Below are 24,110 nucleotides of genomic sequence, written 5' to 3' on the forward strand. Positions count from 1 at the left end.
TCCCAGGTTAAGGGGGGGGGGGGGGATCCCGCTAACATGTTTAACCTCGCTACATTCTGTATGTATGTGCCTGTCCAAAGTCAGGAGTCTTTAATTCAGTGGTTGTCGTTTGTTGCTGTGTTACATATTTGGTTTTTGTTCATTTTTATACATAAATTAGGCCGTTAGTTTTCTCGTTTGAATTGTTCTACATTTGTCATTTCAGGTCTTTTTGTAGCTAACTATGAGGTATGAGCTTTGCTCATTGTTGAAGGTCGTACGGTGACCTATAGTTGTTAATTTCTGTGTCACATGGTCTCTTGTGAAGAGTTGTCTCATTGGCAATCATACCATATCTTTTTTTTTATATTATATGCTCATATGCATTGATAATTTTCTTGAAATAATCATAGATTTTTGTTAGATGTATCCATCTGATGAGTTAAGCCTTATTGTTGTCAATGTTTTTATTTGTTTTGATGCTTTATATGATTACAGGATATTTTCTAGTGTTTTATCTCTTACTTTTTACGTGCCGTGGCGAGGATCTTCAGAGGTCTCCACGTTTCACAGATTGCTCTGATGTGCAACGGCTGTTTTGCCAGACAAGCTGGGGCCGAGGGACGTCAGAGCACGTCCCATATCAAAAAGTAGATATTTCGCTGTATAAACTATGTTAATAAAGAATAATTACTAAATAATCAATGTAAATTAATATATTTTCTTCTATTACTGGTGTTGTGAGGAAGGAAATTAAAAAAAAGTAACAAAAATATTGGGATCTATGTAATTCATAAAGTTCAAGATCACAGAGTCAAATGTTGTGTTATTTCTTTGCAAAACAAGGGCTGTGCAAATTTTGCCTGCTGTAAAAATATTGCAACAGTAAAGTGTAATGTAGGTACATTAGCAGAAAGTTTTCTTGTGTTACATTTTGAGTTATTGAACTTGCATGCTAAATATCCACTTTTTGATATGGACGTGCTCTGACGTCCCACAGTCTCAGCTTGTCTGGCAAAACAGCCGTTGGATGTCAGAGCAATCTCGGACAAGAGACAGGATTGAGTCCTTCTGTTCTTTCCAACATAGGTTAACGTGTAGGATGAAGTTTCTTATCAATGAAAGAAGAATGCTATCAAAATTATATTTTACAGTCATATGCATCACGGTTTGAACAATTAAAAAAAAAGTCTGAAATTAGACCCCTTACACTAAATTTATCGTTTAACCTCACATATAAAGAGATTGTTATACAAGACTCTAAGATGGAACACTTCATCTTTTGGACACATACATTGTATATTCTTAATAAACACTAGAAGTATGCACTAAATTTTCTTTAACACAGTTTGTTTTCCCAGAGTCAAAATTGTTGACGTTGTGATGATGAGGGAAAAAATGGGCTTGGGAATGAATTTTTGGGATATTTCAAAATAGTGTTAGGGATATGGAATATTTGTAAAATTATTTATTGGGATATTAGGGGTAAACATTATAGGGATACGGGATATTGGGATAAAAACTTAATGGGATATGGGATATTGATACCCCCCTAAACAAGCCTCCTTGATAAGCATAGGTATGTTCTATGTTCCTTTGGAATTTCAACCAACGATGAAAAACTCGATCTTCCATCACTGTATTGGACACCTAAACTACATAAGTGTCCTTACAAACAACGGTATATTGCTGGGTCTTCCAAGTGCTCCACGAAACCTCTTTCTAAATTATTAACAATTATCGTATTAACAGTTCGGAGGACGTGTTTTTCAACAGACTGTCGGTTGTCCAATGGGAACCAATTGAATAAATTAACATCTATTTTATCAGCAATCAAAGCCGGGCTTCAAAGTTATTGTGAAACTGCCTATTGTAGAGGGGGCGTGAATCAGATGTGGATACTTAAAAATTCCAAAGATCTTTTAGAGTACATACAATCTAACTCTCGTTCATCGTGTAACAGTATTAAAACATTTGACTTTTCTACTCTTTACACTAGTATTCCACATTCCAAACTAAAAGACAAATTGAAAGAGTTGGTATTGCTTTGCTTCGTAAAAAAGAATGGCCAACTTAGATACAAATATCTTGTCTTAGAGAGGGATAAATCCTACTTTGTAAAGGACCACTCTGATTCGAACAAAAAATTCTGACAAGCAGTTCGGAGGACGTGTTTTTCAACAGACTGTCGGCATTCCAATGGGAACAAACTGTGCCCCTCTACTTGCCGACCTGTTTCTTTATTATTATGAGGCTGACTTCTTGCAGGAACTTCTTAGGAAGAAAGATAAGAAGTTAGCGATATCCTTTAACTCTACTTTTCGCTAAATAGATGATGTTCTTTCACTAAATAATTCAAAATTTGGTGACTATGTGGAACGGATCTATCCAATCAAGCTAGAGATAAAGGATACTACAGATACAGTTAAGTCGGCCTCATATCTTGACTTACATCTAGAAATTGACAATGGGGGTCGGTTGAAAACAAAACTTTACGACAAAAGAGATGATTTCACTTTTCCAATTGTGAACTTTCCATTTCTAAGTAGCAACATTCCAGCAGTACCTGCATACGGGGTATATATCTCCCAACTAATACGATATTCCCGTGCTTGCATTTCCTATCATGATTTTCTTGATAGAGGGTTGCTGCTCACAAGGAAGCTATTAAACCAAGAGTTCCAAATGGTGAAGTTGAAATCATCCCTTCGTAAATTTTACGGACGCCATCACGAGTTGGTTGACCGTTATGGAATAACCGTTTCACAAATGATATCGGATATGTTCCTTACGTCGTAACTACTATCCCCTTCCATTTCATGAATGTGACCTACCGAATTAGACTATTTACCGGATTTGTTATCACATAAGCAACACGACGGGTGCCACATGTGGAGCAGGATCTGCTTACCCTTCCGGAGCACCTGAGATCACCCCTAGTTTTTTGGTGGGGTTCGTGTTGTTTATTCTTTAGTTTTCTATGTTGTGTCGTGTGTGCTGTTGTTTGTTTGTCCTTTTCATTTTTAGCCATGGCGTTGTCAGTTTGTTTTAGATTTATGAGTTTGACTGTCCCTTTGGTATCTTTGTCCCTCTTTTAAATCTCGACCATTTTTGCAAACTTTCCCATAAATACGTGTACATCTGTTTTCCAGATTAAAATGGAAATCAGAGGTTATGTTAATTTGCTCAATACTATGCCGAATGAAATAAGGTTGGATGAGTCTTTTGTCAATGCTTTTATGTATATGCCAACGAAGCGTTTGAGGTACGTCAGATTGACCAACTAGAATTCTTCAAGAAAAACTTGTTTACTCCGCTAAACACAAACTTTATGATTGTTCGTAATTTAGTATTGGAAATCTGAACTCATTTGTGTGAACTTATATAGTATGATAACATCGTTAAGTGTTGGTGATGAAGTACTTATTGTTGTTGGTTGCTGCTACAATTGTCTACATCCACCATTAAACCCATTAATAGAATAGATGTCACTCAGAATTATACTCTGAGGTAAAACTTAATTTAAATGAATTAGAAGAGTACACTGTAGATCAAAATGACCTTTTTGTTGGAGTCTGTTATACTCCTCTGAAACATCATTATACAAAGTAACCAGGTCAAACACAAATTTCATTTCAGAAATGACACTTGAAGTATGAGTTCTGTACCCTTTTTGTATAGCATTTGGTCAATCTCTCAATGATTCGACTGCATATAAAATTATATGGCTGTCAATTTATCCGTTTCTAAAATCTGGATATGGTAGGTATCAAATAGTTGCGTTCTTATCGTTAATTGTGTCAGAATAAGTTTAAAAGATGACGTTTTTATTTTTCTTAATGCTTATGTGAAATGCAATGTCTATGTGCTCAAGCACCAAAAACTGGTACAGAAAATTGTTAGTCAGAACGAAATTCAAACTGGATTTGAAACTTATTTTGACAATCAAATCAATTTATTCAAGCAGTTACAGTAAACAGAAGTGATATTTAAGAGCAATTTTCTGTGTTTCAGAGTCACAATTTTTAACCAAAATGAAACTGAATCTCAATCTTTCACCCGTTTGGGATAGGAATGTGTGTAGTTAATTCAGACTTTATATGAAATGGTGGCGAATATTAATACAATGAATTGTGTATGTCCAATGATCATAACTACAGTAACAATTGTTAATCGAGAATAAGATTCAAACTGCATCTATATCTCTTGTGAAAGTAATGTATGTTGGGTATCCATTCATTTAGACATTACAGAAAAGGGACTACAATTAATATTTCCAAAGGAATTTTCTTGTTCAAAGGATCACAACTCTTGCCAAAAATGGACCATATTGTATGACAATTATTTAAGAACTACAGTAAGCATATCAAAGGACAATTCCTGCAAAAAAAAAACACTACAGGAACAAAACTCAAACTGGATCTGTAACATCTTGTGATAGGACTTTCTTTTAAATATCAAATCAATTAATAAGGCATTACAGAAAAGTTTGGATAGATGAATAGATGGATGGCTGTTAAACATCCAGTGTCAATAGTTTTCAAAACTGGTATGTAAAGGCAGCAGTCATATATCGATGTTCAATATATAACAAAAGCACAAACCTACAAAAGATTCAACTACAAATACAAAACTACTGAGGCTAGCTCAGTAGTCAGAACTTTTTGTGCTGACATGAATTATCATTGATATGGTCATATTTATAAATTTACTGTTTACAAAATTTTGAATTTTTTGAAATACTAAGGCTTTTCTACCTCAGGCATAGATTACCCTAGCTGTATTTGGCAAAATAACTTTTAGGAATTTTGGTCCTCAATGCTCTTCAACTTTGTAGGCAATATAGGAAACGTGTACTGACATAAGTAGTCTCTAAACACATTAGCTCCATCATTCTGCCTCTGATGAAGGTCCTTTTCGGACCGAAACCGGTCAGGCTATAAAACATCACCAGGCGCTGTTAATTATGTGTATTGGTATATATACTATATTTTTATGCTCTTCAACTTTGTACTTTATTCGGCCTTTTTAACTTTTTTGGATTCGAGCGTCACTGATGAGTCTTTTGTAGACGAAACGTGCGTCTGGTGTATATACAAATTTAGTCCTGGTATCTATGATGAGTTTATTTAGAGATTACTTCACATTTTTTGTTTGCGTCTTTGCTAGATTTGTATGTTTGTTTGATTTTTTAAAGTAAGTTGTGTTGTATATCTACAAGAGGGACGAAAGATACCAAAGGGACAGTCATACTCAATATATGTTTACACATTTTAGACTTATTATGTCTGCTTGGGTTTGCTCACAAAGTTTTTTAAATTAAAGGAACTACAAACAACTGTTTACAAGCAAGAGGATAGCTAGCTATACAACCAGGTTTAACCCACCATTTGTGTCTGGAAAATGACTGTTACAAATCAGGAATATAGTAGCTATTTTTCACTTATTCTGTTGATTGATAACATTTGATTTTTCAGTTTTTATGGATTTCATTATTTGCTTGGATTATTTTGTTAAATTTTTTACAAGGTGTTATGTAGAGGAACGGATAAAAAAAAAGATTTCACACCTTTCTTACATTTTTGTTGCAAGGGGATAAATATTGGTATAGAGCAAAGTCAACATTGTTAGTGGCACAGATGTATATAGATATCATCTCTTACATCACTCACAAAAAATAAAAATAGGTCAGATAGAAAACAACATATATATCATGAGATAGTAAGATTTATTAAAAGTAATTGATATGTATTGTAGATATCTCATGTAAAAAAAATCAACTCTTCCTTTTGTAGAAAAAATATACAAAATGGTGTTGATTACTATGATTGCATATTATGACATTAAAACAACAATGAAACTGTTTATAATTATGATAAAATATTCATAGACTTAATGGAATGATTTAAACATATTCAATAGTTTTGCTATAAAGGATTTTTGTGTACATTATTGCTGTATTCTTAACTCTGTATGTCCCTTAAGGTAATTATTATAGTATGTCAGACACTGAAAATGTATAATTCTTTCTACTGTTTCAGGTCATGTATATAACTGAACTAATGCCTAATAATGGACTATGATAACATAGTGTCTATTTCAAGTCTCAAACAAAAAACCTGAGAAAAATATTGTGATATGTACATAGTATTATTTACATTATTAGAAAATTGATTATGCATTTTAAAAACAGTACTGTCCATACTGTGTTACATATCTAACAATAATTCTTAATAAATAATATATCAACAACCCTGTCACATAACTGTGTAATACAGCACTGATAGCTTCTCAAACAGACAAGTATATATTTCAAAGTCTGAACCATCAAAATTTTGTTTCAAAATAAAGTTGTTTTTTCATTGTACAACAAAAAGGTTGATTACTTGATTTTTGTATGCCTCATATCCTGTGGTTATTCAAAAAAATCCTTGGAGGTAAATTGCTTTTTTTAACTTGGGGGATAATTTTACTTTAATTAAAGTTTCAGTTATCAAACTTTTAAAAAAGATATCTTTAATAAAACAAGAAAGTACACACTTCTGCTAAATGCATGTGGCCAAAAAATATTTTGATTTCAATCAATCTTTTAATTTTATTTATCTATTAATTAAAATGCTTATCATACCTCCCTCCTCTTTAATTGATAGTAAATCAATTTTTAAGACAGATCTATAAACAATAACCTTTTGTCATTCCCTTTTTACATATATAGCTAACAAAAACATTCTGCACCAATACAATGTAAACTTCAAGTTACTGTACAATGATTATTTAAAGTACAGTCAACTCTAGATAACTTGGAATTAATCGCACTGACAAAATATATTTGATATAGCAGGATAAAAAAAGATAACAAGAATCAACTGTATTAACTAGATACAAATATGGCACATTTGTAACACAACAATCAAATTTGACTGCATGACAAAGGAAAAATTTATTGCTAAAAAGTCAGCCACAACATCAACCTGGTATAGATTATTATTATTCATAGGATACCAATTTTCATTGATAAGGGTAAACCAGTGCAGTACAAATTTTTCATATACTTTTATGCCGACTTTTGTAAAAATTTGTTTTTTCTTAAATCCATGGAAATTGGTATCCACAAAAATGATGAATTTTGATGGTCATCTAAATGGAATGTATGATATGGAATAGACATGAAAGTACATGATAGTAGCTAGGACAAAGAATGATAAAAACAAAAGGTAGTCAATGTATTTTAAATTGGACGATTATATCTGTTTATACATATATACATATTGCTATAGATTTGTAAACAAAATCTGACATTAAAAAGTACAACATTTGAAGAAAATTTTATTTACAAAATTTACAAAAAAGTAGTGTCTTCCATGGAAGACATACCACCTGCTGCAGTTATTTGAGTCATAAATCAATGCCTTAAAACCTTGATTAAAATTACTTATAAATGATGTCTGGTTTTAACAAAGCACAAATAAAATCCATTAACCATGAAACTAAACTCTTAGTTTTGATTTTAAACAAATAAGTATATAACACTGATTAAAATAATGATACACCACTGTTTGACCCACTTTCCGAGAAAAGTAATTTTTGCAGGCTTATTTGTAATTTGTAAATATCTATTCTTTTTACAAACACAAACTTTTTACAATTATTTGGAAGCATACTGTAGACAGAAGATTGATATTTTGAACATAGATTTAACAAATTAAATGTAAAATTTTCATTTAAAATCACTTTTTATAGTAAAAGTGGCTTGCAGTAGACAAAAAACTCTAGATCATCAAAATAAATTTGTAATGAATACTGCAAAATGACTTTGGTAAAATTTAATTATGACAAGATTTAAAAAAATATAGATTGGGGAAATATTTACATGGTAATATACATCTGATTACATGTTTTAATCTACTGTCAATTGTACATACAACTGAGTAACAAAATATATGATATATACAGCACTTTTTAAAAGCAACCACAGGTACTAAACAATTCATACAACAATGTATTGTTTACGATTTATACTTCTATAAAAACTTCAACCAAAGATAAAAGTTTTGACCTCTAATTAAAAAAATAGTGAAAAATTTCATCAATGACCAATATCAAAAACAATAAAAATAAAACAATAAAATGCGGGCGATTGACTAAGTTGATCAACCAAATAACTTCTTTACCAACATAAAGTTAGATACTATCTAACTATATAAATTGAGCAAATGTGATTCCTTGAATAAGTATGATCTTTATTATGATTTCAGTTGATTTATTTAGGACAGAACAAAAATTTCACAGAATTTACAAACGATATTTGTCACCATATACTTTATGAACTTAAGCTCATATTCATACTGGTTTTGAGATTGCATGAACAGAAAATGCATAAATTCCAGTTAAGAATTTGCTTATCAAGATATACCATAACAAATAAATTTTCCATGGAAGGCTTTAAAATTGAAATATTCAAGAATGCATTTCAGATTACTCAAAATGGGTTACAATCTAAAATGCTTCCAATATCCATTAGTTGGGATGCAAAAGATGCACTTTGAATGCTCATAAACACAGTAATCAAGATATTTAACAAAGAAGATATATCATTTATGTCAGTACATTATTCTGTTCAACTGTACATAATCTCATACACCAACAATTTACTAATTAACAGACAGAACCCTCATCTAAAACATTTATTAATAGTCCTTTGGCCTCCTCCTGTAAACTGCTATACATAATGAGAGCACTATAACTGATAATAGTACAGCTAGGCCTACTAAGGAGTATGTGGCTATCTGATAATTCTTCTGCTGGTCATCAGTACTCGATGAACCTGTATTCTTTATGACTGAAACAGAAAAAAAAATTTTATTGGACCATAAATAAAAGATGTAATGTCATAAAAATAAGGAACAAAAGATACCAGAGGGACATTCAAACTTAAAGATCTAAAATAAACTGACAATTTCATGGCTTTAAGTCGTATCTAATGAACTACAAATATATATTTTAGAGATACACCAAAACTTGATCCTAATTAACTATTGTAGGCAGTGCATAATTAGTCTACATTAGAAAATTTCTAATTTTCAGCAAATGATGTCTCAAGATAACCATTAATAGAGAATAGTTATTCATTAACTGACATTACCATCACAATTGATATCTTATAAATGCTGTCTTTATACAGAAAAGAATCCATATTTTTTTAAACATATTTTTATTGGTTACTTATCACTGTTAAACTGCTGATCAAATATGAAGTCATTCTGATTCTGTTCAGTAGTTTCTGACAAAAGTGTGACAAAAATATTTGTCAGAAAAAAGAAAGTATTGACTTACAGTTAGGTCTGTTATAAAGCTGTGGAAAATATTTTCTCCAAAAGCCATAATGATTTTGTCTATAGTTTATCAAATTACGAGACGTATTTCCTATCTCTAAATAGCTGTGATTGAAGTTATTATACTGTAACCAGGTAACATTTTTAAAATGAAGAGCTGTATCAAAAGTCTTTGGTGTAGGATTTCTGAAAAAGATAGTTACAGATTAAAACACAAGAACACTTTTATCTTTTAAAAGTAAGAAATCAAATTATTCATTAAAAAAATTGAATTGAAGACTCAACAACTGAAATGTGAATAATTTATTAAATAGGATTTTTCTAACCATGGAAAAGTCAGTGAATGTCAACTAGCTACACAATAGGTTGTTTAATGTTAATCTATTTCAAAAATATATTCAACATCTAATCAATTTCCTTAAAACCTTGCATAAATGATTTGTTTAGTCATTTGTAAACTAGCAATTCAGAATAGATAAAGTGAAATAAATGTCTTCTAGTATATCTAATAAAAAAGTAATGTAAATTTATTGGATCTCTATATTAAAGTTTACTACTTTCCGTAATAATCATTACTGGTAATGTAAGACATAGCTAATTGACTATCATACAACCCATGTAAGTTAAAACATTGACAAAAACCTACCCTGATGCAGTGAAGTTTGTCCACATACTAATCATATATTCACTGATATTTCTATCCTGATAATCATACTGTTGACGTGGGTATACTCCAAACAGTTCCTTGTAGGTCTGATTTATATATGGAAATCCAAACATATACTGTAATTCCTGTCCATGAGCTATACCTGTAATATCATGGATGTATTTCATAGCAAGGCATTACATACAATATGTACAAGATTATTTTCATATTCTTATTGTACAAATTATGTTGCTTCCATAATTGAAGAAAACCTATTCAGAGCGTTTACAGCTTGACATATATTGTATAGACACCTGTTTACGGTAAAGAGCTGTATATTGTCCTCTACACCTTTTTTGGCTACTTTTAATTCAGAAATTGCAAAGTTTTTAGTATTTTAAAATGTGAATACAGTATAGCGGGTTATTTTCAGGCGTATATAATTTTGAGATTTGCATTGAATAAGGTATACGAAATTTTTGAGGTTATCAGGGTTTAAGCTAGGATTTTGAGGGCTTTAGTCACTTTTGCGCGCTATTAAAATCAACCTTATTTTGGGTAAAAGCAAGGGGCCAATGATGTATATTACTAGCTTCATCTTTTGACTTTGTCAGATTTTAAGGGATTGAGACACCAGCATGATTGGCAGTTATTGTATGATTTGACTGTATTGGCCATTATTATCAAAGATTCTGACATGGAATCCAGAAATTTAGTTCACAATTTCTCTTCAGTTTGTTCCAGGGGTCATTCCTGATCAACAAAAGTTGGATTCTATTTTTTTTAAACAAAGAATCACAGCAGAAATTAACTTGCAATGATTATTTCACTGCATAATCATTATCCATATAAAAGGTCTAAATCGATATTTGGAATCATTTCTTTCAAGTTGGAAATGTGTAAAATCCTTTTTGGAACTATAATAATGACTGAAAGTAGGTTGTAAACAAATCAACAATAGATCACGTTTTCTACTTTCGGTTTTAAAATGAAACGAAAACGGGAAGTGACACGTGGATAATAAATTCAAAACGAGTCTGGATTCATCAGGAAATTATCATTTTTTGATTTAAATTCCTTTAGTAAGAGATATTTGTCTCTCTCGTTTAATGATTCTAAATTAAATAATTTCGTATTTTACGTTTTTTTAAAGTCTATAAATAGTCAAAGGAATACTTTCACGCATGCGTAGAACACAATACAGGAAGCACCTGTTTAACTCGTGAAAGTTTTGAATAAACACATTAAAGTTCTTTATTTTAAATGGAAATTGTCGAAAGTTTTTTGATGAAAATTTAAATCAAATATGACGAAAATGCCTTCGAATGACGAATCTACGACAAATGAACTTCAGATCGTTGGAAAAATATTGAAATTCAAATGCGAACTGACCGGGTTGTTACATTTTTGATTAATTGACGAAACTAAACTCCTAGCTGGTTGTAGAAATGACTTGCCGACTGACTGGTTTTCCTGGGGAAATAATTATGATGGTCATTCAATTATGGGGTTTAATAATAATTAACGGATTAGTGACCCATCCGATGGCGATAAGCGGATTAGTTGTAATCACAACTTGTAACACCTGTTAAAAATTTTAATTACCTGGAGGTCATAAACTTGTCAAAAACATGAAGACAGATAGATTTATAGTTTTTATTGCGAATTTTTTTTTACACTTTCAAAATTAAAGTGACGAAATTGATTTGAAATACTTTCGTCAATGAGAAAACCCTTTCGTAAAATACGAAAGTGACGAGCGCTAGCAAAATCACTGGGTTATTATTTTGGCAGATTTAAAACTTTAATCAATACCTCTGCATGTACACTTTTAAATTGGCAGAATTCATTTTGGTGATTGTGTTCTATCTGCGACAATAAGCGAAAATTTACAACCTGTGAAAATAACCCGCTATAAGGTTATATGACTGGGTGAGTATCCCAATAACAAGAACTCTCATTCTGATATCTGATACAAACATATGTATTTAGTTTCACATAAAATCGCAATAACTTATCTGGCATTTGAGTTCATTTTCCCAAAATCGTAATAATAAATGCATGTAAAAACTTATAAATTTTCATTATTTGAGTTTTTTAGTTCTTGACTCATTAATTTTTTACTAACTGATAATATTTATCTAATAATTTTTTTTAACCAATTAAATAGGCAAATAAAATGTTGGTATACATACCTCTCCATGGTGGTTGATAATCATTCCATGAGTAATAGTTGAAGTTATAAACATATGTTTTATTGTGCTTGGCTTGCCCTTTCACCACTTCATCTAGACCTGTACCAAACATGTAGTCTGTCATCATCTATAACAAAAACCAGTAAAACATTAATTAAAATGCAGGAGTTATCTCCCATTAATAGCCATTCCAGCAACAAAAAAATATGACTAAACATGCAATTTGTAAATTTAACAGGAGAATAGTTAGCAGTTATTGTCACGCAATATGCTTGCCAGTTTTTTGTTCAAACAAACTGCTGAAAACTCTAAGTTTCCATGTTTCATGCAAATATGAGCCAATGTCTCATGAGAAGATCAAGAATAACATATAATATCAAAATTCTTCATCAACATTTACTTCAGATTCATAAATATTGTATGGATATAACCATGAATTAAGATGTTAACGAAATGTAAAATTATCATAGGCTTTTATGTAGAATTTGGCAAAACCAAGATATCAATTATTAACAAATACAATTTTTTTCCTCAATCAATAAAAATTGGTACCCACAAAAATAAATCAATGACAGATCTGCCATCATCAGGGGTCCTACTTACATCCATCAACATCTGTCTGATCATAGATTTATTTCCTGGCTGTGGCCACCATGTATACTCAAACTCTAAAGCATCTTTTGTGTTGAATAAATCTTCCACATTTCTATCAGTCAGAAACTCATTTATGATGTTACCGAATTTGTTACTCTCAATTCCTTCTTCTAAATCTCTTACATTAGCTGTAAAGATAGATAAAATTTTTAAAATTTATTTCTTAATTTTAGTAAAAACAAGCATTTAGAATTTCATTTCTTTACTTTTAATCATATTCTGAAAATATTTTCATCAACTTGGAGTATATCTTAATGCCCGCGTCACACTGTCCCGATTTTTATATTCGATGGACACCCGAATGCGAAAATTGTAAGTTCGTACGAAGTTGGTCCCGATCTCGTCAAAATACCAAAAAGTGACCGAAGCAAGTACGATGAATAACGAAGTCTAAACGATGGTGCCGAAATTATATACGATAGCAAAAGATGGACATACGAAGGTTAACCGAAGAAGGGTATTTAAGCTTCATATCTCAGCTGAAGCCTACACGACGGATCACGAAGGCTACACGATGGATTACGAAGGCTACACGATGGATAACGATGATGGCGTGATGGCCATATGATGTCTAAAAGACGTTGTGTACAGCTTACGATGCATTTAAATTATATGCGTTTAAAATTGTTTGATCAATATTGAAAATATATTATATTGTACATTTAGACACTCTAGAACCAAAATTACATCCCAGCTCCTTTGTTCTAACAGGGGTGATCTGAGCCGGATCACACCTACCAGATCACCCAAGTTTGAGATTCTTTGTTATGCATGCTTTCCTTTGTTCTGTAACATTTTGGCGGGAATGTCAAATCCACTATAAAACTTATAATTAATTATACGGTAAAGACTATGTATCAAAATTCACGTAGAAAAAATCCAGTGTATATGCTGGGATTCGAACTCAAGACCTTTAGCATATCAAGGCATGACACATACCACTACACCAGGATGAGTGGATACGAACAAATAGTAATTTGACATACTTAAAGGAAGCAAGATATTTTTATAAGTGGGGCGAGTTGTCAAACCTTTATTCGGTTGGGTTTAAACCTTTTTCGTTAATAGGTGAGTTTTCAGACTGATTGTTCAATTTGATTTAACACTTTTTCAAAAGTGGGGCGAGTCGGTAAACAAGAGTGGGGCGATTTTTTTTATAAAGTGGCGATATAGTGTGGGCCGAATGGCAAGTGGGGCGAGTTGACATTGTTTGATATCTACTCATCGTGTCTGGGGGTCATAAAGGGTATACATCATATAGTAATATATAAAGCATATTGTAATGGTTGTGTGGCGTTCTAAACCAGATTTTATGAATTTTAAATGGTTTTTCGTCTAATCTAAAACAGCTGGGATGTAAATTAGTTATCCCACTCGGACTTGGTGTGTCAGTGTTAGATCACCCTCTGGCCTCCGGCCATCGGGGTGATCTTACACTGACACACCGCGTCCTTATGGGATAACTATTAATACTCAAAACTTGGTATGGTGTTACTCGTTAAGAATATCTTAAGCGCTATTGACTTTAAAGTTCAAAGGTCAAGGTCACAGTGGTAGTTGTAATACAAGGCAATATCACCCTTGTGGACACTCTAAAACCAATATGCGTCAAAAGATTTTAACCACATTTGGTATATTGTTCCTCCTTGTAATAATCTGACAATTTTTACGTTCAAGGCCAAAGGTCAAGGCCATGCAGATGGACCTATATTTTATCCTTGAAATAGCATAATACACAGGAAATTAGTTGCTCATTTTTTTACCTGCTGGTTTTTAAGACAATATTAAAGGTATTTCCAGTTACTGAATGTTTTGGTTGATTTCTAAAAAAATAGTTTATGTATCAAATATGCATATTCAATTTACCATTTTCTGCATGTGTCATATACAAATATAGTGTCCATATTTGTCCCCAATATGTTACATACGAGGGGATGCCACGCTCGGCATTGCCTTGTTTGAACAGTAAAATGTGTGCACTAGTCTGAATAATCACCCATAATTATGCCCATGTTTACTGGTCTATCTTAAAGGTAAGGTAATGGGTTCTTTGATCCCTTTTATTCAAAAAGAGCTCTTTCCAGGAGAATATCATAATAATATAGACAAAAGGAAGGATGTGGGGAAAGCAACAAATGCGGCAAAATATGACATATAGAAAAAAAAATGGTTATGGAGTAAACATTCGTGTGACAACAACTCAGACGATGCATAAAAAATCAGAATAATGAAGAAAAAGTTGGTTTCCCTATATACGTGTACCTGCAGTGTTGGTGTACGAGGCGCGTTTATGATTTTCATTATGTTACTTGATATGAAAAATTGACAAAAAATAATATTTTACTTGTAAAACTAAATCCTGAGCCTGTAATAGCTGCTATTCTTGTTTCATTTGAATTAATAGAAACATCGCTGTCGCCTTTCTTGTTCTCATAGAATCATATATGAGCTCCATGTTTTGTGAACGTCTTTCTTAACTGTCGTATTAGACTGACCAGTTAATATTGCGCATGGCACTTTAAATGTATTTTAGCGCGAAAATTAACTTACATTGAGCTGGATTTATTGCCGTCGTAGTTCCATCTTGTCGCCTTCGTACTTTTATTCGATGGCAACACGACGGAATTACGAGTTCTTCACGAAGTCGTGTTGCTATCGTAAAACCTTCGGGTAGCTTCGTGATTCATTCGTGTAGACATCGTAATGTCAAAACTGCCCGATGGAAACGATGGAAACACGAATGCAATACGATGTTCAAAGATGCATTCCCGGTGACATTACGATGGTGAGGATGGTGATACGAACTCAATACGAACCCTCAACATCGGACGCACCTTCGGGGATTTTTTAACATGTTAAAAAATTTAGAACCCTTCCCGAAGTTATCACCGAAGGCTAGAAAAAGTGGCCTATGGTTCTACGATGGTTAAAGATGGCACTACGAATAGCCCGATCTGGATACGATCAGTCCCGATTTTGAAAATTTCAATAATCGTGTTACCATCGGCGTAAAAATCGGGACAGTGTGACGCGGGCATAAAAGAATGTTTGCTATATTGCCACAACTCTGAAAAAAACAATATAAGCTATCTTTAACAAAATATTCAAATATTCAGTCTATGTATTGTCTGTAAACATCCAGATTTTTTCTAAATACAATGTATATAATTGAAATTTTTCATTTTTGAAAAGCACCATCCATGGTTGTCTCCAGGGTTTCCGCTGGCGGTCGCCATTTTCGCAATTTGCGAAAAAATAATAATTGTGGCGATTAAAATTCATCGTTGGCGAAAGAATTTGGCGAAAGAAATATATTTATACGATTTATTTTCAGCCATCTTGTTTATTTACATTTTTTCGGGTTTCTCGGATTTTACCTGATCAGACAATATACTCGGAGTTCACCTTGAACTCGTTAAGATATTGACAGAAAATCAATAATCAGCTGATTGCATTTTGTGATATCAACAACAAAGGACTAATTAATAAAGGTGTTGATTGTATTGTTTTAACAAAATGATATGGTTAAATGGCATTCGTCATATGTCAGAAACGAATCATTTATTAACTACTTTGCGACGCACGTGTTCAAAGCAAACTTTTGATGTCTCCTCTCCTTCTTTTAATGATAGTCCAGAAAAGAAAACTGTTGTTATGACGAAAAAAATTTAAAAGCAAGAAAAATCTTCGATTTAAAACTTTGTCAATTGACTTTGATATAGATAATTGATTTTAAAGAGTACTTTAAAGTCGTTTGTGTGACTCGACATGTTTCAAACATAGTTTTACGTCTCAACTTTTCATTTACGATGGTCTAGAATAAAAGAAAACTGTCGTTATGAAGATATCTTTTCAAATGATTGGGAACAACCCCTCGAAAGGGAGTAATCCTTCAATGTATACCTACACCTTAAATGAGGGATCAATTCCAAGTGAAAAAAGCTTCTTTTTTTTTTAAACCAGTTCATAGAACAAAAGGGCACCTATTTTTCTTTTGAAGAAACTTTCCCAAAGAACTGTATATCTTTCTTGTATCATACGGTCAAAATATGTCCAAGAATTTGTTATATTATGGGACTGATATATCTTCTTTATTATCAAAAGTAGGTGGCCTCCTCAATTAGAAAAGTTGTTTAAAATACATGTTTAATGAATTTTCACCCTTTCTAAAAAAAAGTTCCGTCTTTTTAATAGTAAATTTTCAGTGTTTATTCATTACAATGTAGACTCTAAGATAAGTTTGAGAGAATAATCATAGACAACGATGGGGCAACCTAAAATCATTTTATCAAAGGGGGGGTACAAAAATTGGGAACAATTTAAACGAAAAATATATAATGATACTTGGCGAAAACAATAACAAAGTGGTGAAAAATATATTGTTTTGGTGAAAGAGGTGGCGAAAAAAATAATTGACCCAGGGGATACCCTGGTTGTCTTGTGTCATATCTTTATGTTTAGTGTCATTTGCAGAATTGAATATTGAAAGTAGATCTTTGAATTTAGTTTAGGTTTTTTTACAAACTTTTTTAGAATTGTGGTGATTCAGAGCTAGACATATTGTATAAAACATCTGTCTACTGTTGAAGACCATATTGTATACTGAACTTAGATGTATTTTTAGGGTTTGAGTACCGTCTCGTTCATTTATAGGCTCATCTCAATATATTCGTTGAAATAGTAAAACTTAATGTTAACTGTCTCTGTCAATTTAACACACAAACGGACAACCAACAAATACACTCACGTATAAAATATGATCCATCATCCTTATTGAGCCCCGCCATAACTTCAAATAATTTGAATCTTTCTTGACTTCTCATTGACCTTGGAGTTTCAGGAAGGAAAGCCCACATAGCTCCCTGTCCAATGTCTACAACTGGTCCCCAGGGATTTCCTACTGATGCTGGCTACAACAGAGAAGAAATAACTCATATTGTATTCTGGATACTGTACATTCATTATTATTCTTGCCATACCAATTTGCATGCATTTCATGGGTGGAGGTGAACCACAAATTAAAATGTTCAACTAAAAACAAATTTCTAGACTTAAATGCAAATCTGGGTAAAACCATAAAATTAAATATCCAAGAAAATATGATTCACTCCTCAATCTATAAAAAAAATAAAGGAAACCAAAGTATTCCTTCTCCCATGTGTTAAAATTTTGTATGTGTTATGTGTTGTAAAGTCAAAACCTTTTGGAAGTTTCCTTTATGGAATTGCATACATCACTGAACAATTAAGCCGCTAGTTTTCTCGATTGAAGCATTTCATACAGTATGGGGTTTTCTCATTGTTGAAGGCTGAAAAGTTGCCTATAATTGCTTACATCCACTTTATTTGAACTTTGATGGATTGTTGTCTCATCAACCATCATACCACATACATCTCCTTATTTTTTAAATGATTGTTTTAGGCTCCCAATATATAAAAATTTATCTATGCCAATAATTATAGATTATCGTTGATCATCTCAACGAGAAAGGCAATCGAGTTAAGATGACCAATGATAATCTGTTTATCTCTATTTTACCTATGACGACGTTGTCAATTTCATATCAATTTCGTTAACAACGCCACGTGCTTGCTTAGTTTCTAGCGATAATTTTCCATTTCAAGCGAGTAGCATGATATGATAAATTATCACAAAAAAAGATCAAAGGAAAAATGCACAAAATAGGGATAATGAGAAATATTTGTTTTAATGACAATATCACTGACATATTATAAGTGTCAGAACTTTATAAACCAGCTGGTTAATCCAAACTCATTTACCCTCATTCATCATTATTCAGGGTTTTTAATTTGAAAAGTTATTTTTATAAGTATATACCTTCAGTCTAACCAATGATGAGGCGTTTACAATTTCATCAGCTGTTCTAGATACTTGTAGACAGTTAACCAATCTAGACATGTCCCCGGTAGGACAACCTATTTCCATTGCTAGATCTATAGCATACGACTTGGCATCATCGTTAGACTTTATAATGGCCCATTCACTAAGATCAGATCCACTCTGCATAATAGCTCTCACAAATAATTCTTAAATAAAAAACAACTCTTTAAAATAATTCTGTAAAATATAAAGATAGATATATATAATAATGATTAATAAGTAACTGTTTAAGGTTTTCAATAGTTCTGAGTAGAAGCAGTTAAGAATGATTGTCTGCTGAAATGTATGGAACATATATGTTTTTACTTTCTTTTTTACGTAATCAAAAAATCTTTAAAGGTAATTCTAAACAGCTGGTCTAACTGCCTTTCATTTCACGTCCTTTCAAAGCTAAGTGCTTTTGGTTTAAAATTTTCCATAGTTACATTGTAAGTAATTTTTAGAAGTGTTTGTAGTAAACTTTTTCGGATGAAAATTAGTACCGGTACTTATATAATATTACAAATATTTAGTTACTGTTAGATCTTGGAGACAAGAGATGAAGTCCAACACAGGCTGCCCCTGTACTCTGTCCAGCGATTGTAACTAAATTAGGATTGCCACGAAATGCTTCTATATTCTCTTTAACAAACTCCAATGCTCTTATTTGATCCCACATTCCATAATTTCCCCATGAATCTCTAGAATTAGTGCTCAGAAATCCTGAAATAAATAAAAATATTATTATTATTACATCCCACATTCCATAATTTATTTATGAAATAAAATATAATACTAAAAAAATTGAGAATGGAAATGGGGAAACATTTTGCTACATGTTCTCTTTCCAATAAATTAGCCAGGAAAATACCCCCTTATGTAAATTCAATCTACATAATGTATAGGGAAGATTAGAATATATGATCATTTCAATAGTTGTTTTGCTTATATTGTGTTTTTTTTGTCCTTTGAGGAATTCAGTGGTCAACGAAAAATCTTGAAAATATGTTAATTTCTTCCATAACTTTTTGAAAGATCAGGCTATCTTAAAGTAAACTTATAATTACATACTGTTTTAGACACTTGTCTTTATTTAGAGACTGCATGTTGTGGTAATGTCTTTTAGTGTTATCATATTGATACCTCTTTGATGTTTTCACAATATTATTTTTTACATTTATGAATTTCTAAGGTCTATATACATTTCCATTGTATGTGAAAATGTGCATTTTAACAATTCAAAAATACATATCAAAGTATCTAAAGAATATAAATTATATGTAACATTCACAAAGACTTACCAAGTGGTCCAAGCCTATAATTAAAGGTGACGACTACTATCTTTCTCTCTGCTAGAAATACTCCAGGATATTGTTGTGATGCTCCGACAACAAAGCCACCACCGTGTATAAACACCATGACAGGATACAATGTAGGACTGTTGCTGGGAATTTCATCTGTATCCTGTAAAACAGAAACACTTAGTTCAATTCTTATACAATTAAATGTGTTCAAGACTGATAAGTACTCATCTATGCAGCAGTAGTGGGTTAATATCTAGGTAAAAAATTGAAATTGTAGCTTGCTTACATTTTAACAGGAATCTTTATTTATAATTACTGCTATATTGATAAACACTAAAATAATTTGTTCCTGTAAAAGTTTTTTGTAAATATGAAGCTATGACTTATATAATGTACTGGTTCTTGTTAACTTTTTCATTTGGAATTATAAATCAATATACATTTTTTTTAATGATAGTGGCTTTTTAATTTTTTAATATCATTCATTTTGTCATTATGAATTAATGACTTCAATTAAAACAATTTACAAGACTAAAATTAAATAATTAATCTAATTCATTTTCACAACATACATGTATCTACATTTGTACATTACAATTGTTCATTTTAATGTGTAAATACATTTTTAAAATGTTATATTTTCTTTATTCATTTCCATGTTTAAAGACCTTTTTATCAAAACAAACTTTTACTTACATGAGGTACAAATATGTTCATGTATAGACAGTCTTCACTGACATTTTGTTTGTTGAATCCTGGGACAGTTTCTTTGACATGCCACATATGTTGTGGACAGGCAGGTCTGTAATAACTGGCATCCCATGTCCCTGACCAACTTGGTTTATCTGGTCTCTGTAAAATTCATAAGGAAAATTTATAATTTTTCTTTGTTTTAACATTTTGATGTAAAATGTATTATTATATATTATACTTAGAAGTATAATACAATAAATTAGGGTAATTACAACTGTTTAAGTGGACTTTTACATGTACATGTAATATATATCTCTCCATTATCTACATGTATAGAATGTTTAGAAGTCACTCATGTTAAGGAAAAGCACAATAGACACATTCTAGTACAACGTACATTTGTAGTTACTGAATAGATATTGTCATGACCAATAAAACATTGTTGTATGCAGTGTTTCTCCTGGTACCTGGTATCTACAAGATTACAAGTGTTATTTTAATACAATGCTCCTCTAGTGGCCACTACTGAAGGGGGGTTGGAGGGGTCCTGATCCTGAAATCCCCGGCTTAAAAACATGAAATCCTGAGGTCCCGAATTTAAAAAAATTTAAATCCTGACATCCCGAAATTCGAAAAAAGATTTACCGGATCCTGAAAAGGATCAATCCCGAAATCCCAAACTTAAAACACTTTACTATTAGTTCTAATAAAATATTGATAGATGGAGAAATTATTTTCCATTTAAGTTAGGCTCTTCTTCTAATTATATCATATTTTTACGAGAAATATGGAGTATTTTTTTTGTTTGATTCAATTTGTTTCAACTTTGCCATAGATAAAGTGAAGATAATGCAAATAATGTAACTTTTAAAAAGGAAAGTGTTCTGATCTTACCTCAGGTAACCTGTAATGTAGGGTATCAAGAAAACAAGTATGTATGTATGTATTACGAGGGTGCGGGAATTTCTTGCTACATTGAAGACCTGTTGGTGACCTTCTGCTGTTGTTTTTTTCTATGGTCTGGTTGTTGTCTCTTTGGCACATTCCCCATTTCCATTCTCAATTTTATGTATGTATGTATGTACTGGTAAATGCCTCCAATATCCGAAGAACCCCTCGAAAGCTGCGAGGGTACAGTGGCATCCATGTACACTCCCTAACGGGATTAATGGAGATGTGTCACTATAATGTATGTTTATACAACAATTATTTTTACAAGGACAATCAATCCCCACCCACAAGTACTGTGATGGTCAGACCCTAGTTTTTATCTTTATTTTCTGAAAACACATTACACGAGAGACATGTATCTTCTCATATTCTAGATCTTCAAATAATATCTTTAGTTTTCATTTTATTACCAAAAAATGGTATCGGGACTGTTCGCCCTAATAACATGTTCGCCCTGGGTACGTTCGCCCTGAGTTCGTTCGCCCATAGAGTATGTTCGCCCTACTTAAAAAATATTAATATTCAGGGCATTTAAGTTGAATAAACTTATTCAAATATTTCTATGGTATATATTCTTGAAATTTATGGAAACAGGGAAATATTTAAAAGTGTATGGCTTGTTTAGGATCATTAAAATTGTTCAATGACAAAATAATTCGGATCACTGATACTAGTCTTTTGATGGATTATTAATAATAATCAAACGTTTTGTTTTGATAAAATATTCAGCTGGAAATTAATAAAAACAATGATGTACGAACTGTAAATCATGAAACATGTTCATTTAGTATTATACTCTGAAAGTAGTAATTATTAAAGAGAAATACATTGTATTCCAGTAATTTACTCTGTAAATCAAAGGGAAAATGATAAATTGATTGCGGGAATATAAATATTCTGTCAATTTTTCAACAAACTTTAACATATTTTGTTCAAATACTTAAAATTATGAAATCAGAACAATTAGAAAAAAATAAAAATCAGGGCGAATGGACCCTGGGCGAACAGGAATCAGGGCGAACAGATACCAGGGCAAACGTGAATCAGGGCGAACGGACCCGGAATCCCAAAAAATTGTGTTTTCATTGTACATGTACAATTATTTACAAAACATAACCTGTGGTATGATCATACATGTACATGTATGACCACAGACCACCATTTTGGACAACCCTTTTATCAGGACTTTCGTACCGTACCTATTCATTGTTTTAAATGTGTTTTTGTCATGAATATCCTGGAAACATTTGCCACTGGACATACATGACATACAGCAATTAACAATTTTAATATCAACCTTTATAATATTTAACATCAGTTTGTGTACATTATTGAATAACTAGTTAAAATTCTACAGTAGCGTAATAGACTTCAACATTCATCAAGGTTCTAAGAAGGAAATGTCAAATAAGGTTGTATTTAGTCCAGACAAACCAGTGCACCTAAATAAGGTGTGAATCCTTAAAGCATTGTATTTATAAACAGTGACAGCCCTTGGTTATACCACTTACATTAAAACGGAACTCTCTACGCCAGTCTAGATATTGTGTTAGTCTTTTCGCATATGGGACACCAAGGAATAAATTAATTCGTCTGTTGTCATATCTTGAATAGTGAGAGGGAATGCTGAAACCTCTCACTGAGCCATGGCGTGTACTGACTACGACCTGATCCTCATAAGAATATTTTACTAAGCAGCACAATAGGATACATATCAGGGGCAAAGCAGCCCCGTGATATTTTATCATTTTTCATTTAACTGTTTAACACCTTCGTTTACATTCCAAAACAGGAAGTCATCATCACGTGACACAGGTGCAAAAATAAGGGGAGACAATCTCATATTGATACTTTTTACCATACCTCACGGACTGTCGCCCGTTAACTTGTAAAACAAATGTTTTTGTCCGAACAAGATTTTAGTTTAATTTGTAACGCATACCAATACAGAAACAGGTCCAACTTTTCCCCTAGGAAAATTGATATCACAGATTTTTACGATCTTTTATGTTGAACATTATTACAAATGTTCCTTTCTCAATTCTGATATTGATTAGTTTTAAAGAATGTCTTGAGAAATAAATATATATATATATAAATTTTACTATGAAAATAAGTACCAGGCACATTTTACTAGCTATGGACTTATTTTCATAGTTTATTATTTACAATATAAAACTTTTCGGCGTCTTTTAAGAATAAAATTACAGGTTTTGGCACATAATCTTATAATATCTTGATTCGAAAATAAAAATACCATTTTCTGACAATCTGTAAAACTATTAAAATGTTCATCAATGGTCCGTGTAACACTTATCAATTCAAAGTTTTAAAAGTTTTGAAATTTTAGATTTTTGGAATTTTTATCAAAGTTTTAAAATATCAAAATTGTGTAACTTAGGCAACTGAGGTCTTGTGAAATTCTTGAAGAAGGTTCGATTAGCAGTACTTCCGATCATTTACCGATAATAGTAGA

The 24,110-nt window shown here is 32.0% G+C and overlaps 1 protein-coding gene across 2 annotated transcripts; it reads right to left on the reverse strand.

Moving 5' to 3' along the window:
- Positions 1-5,690: 5,690 nt before the first annotated feature.
- LOC139487840 (neuroligin-4, Y-linked-like) lies at positions 5,691-23,459 on the reverse strand. Of its 2 annotated transcripts, XR_011655883.1 has the most exons (12): positions 23,146-23,459; positions 20,687-20,842; positions 19,988-20,150; positions 19,224-19,409; positions 18,645-18,853; positions 17,554-17,716; positions 12,756-12,934; positions 12,153-12,279; positions 9,958-10,120; positions 9,313-9,497; positions 6,479-8,818; positions 5,691-6,409 (listed from the first exon to the last, which is right to left on the reverse strand). XR_011655883.1 is itself a non-coding variant. In XM_071272996.1 (11 exons), exons 1-11 carry the CDS (start codon positions 23,380-23,382, stop codon positions 8,667-8,669), a joined length of 1,920 nt encoding a protein of 639 aa, XP_071129097.1. In that variant the 5' UTR covers positions 23,383-23,459; the 3' UTR covers positions 5,691-8,666. The 2 variants fall into 2 exon arrangements, 1 of the variants encoding a protein (XP_071129097.1); XM_071272996.1 differs by having other exon boundaries at positions 5,691-8,818.
- Positions 23,460-24,110: the final 651 nt, after the last annotated feature.

This window comes from Mytilus edulis, chromosome 9 (genome assembly GCF_963676685.1).
Source record: "Mytilus edulis chromosome 9, xbMytEdul2.2, whole genome shotgun sequence".
NCBI lineage: Eukaryota > Metazoa > Mollusca > Bivalvia > Mytilida > Mytilidae > Mytilus > Mytilus edulis.

What these genes read in the sequence shown, in the direction of transcription:
- LOC139487840 (XM_071272996.1), bottom strand. Translation starts at nt 23,382, where the DNA reads ATGATAAAATATCACGGGGCTGCTTTGCCCCTGATATGTATCCTATTG. An exon ending in GTAGAGAGTTCCGTTTTAAT is followed by an intron (nt 20,843 to 23,145) that starts GTAAGTGGTATA and finishes TGAATTTTACAG; the next exon opens with AGACCAGATAAACCAAGTTG. An exon ending in CATCATTGGTTAGACTGAAG is followed by an intron (nt 17,717 to 18,644) that starts GTATATACTTAT and finishes TCTCTGTTGTAG; the next exon opens with CCAGCATCAGTAGGAAATCC.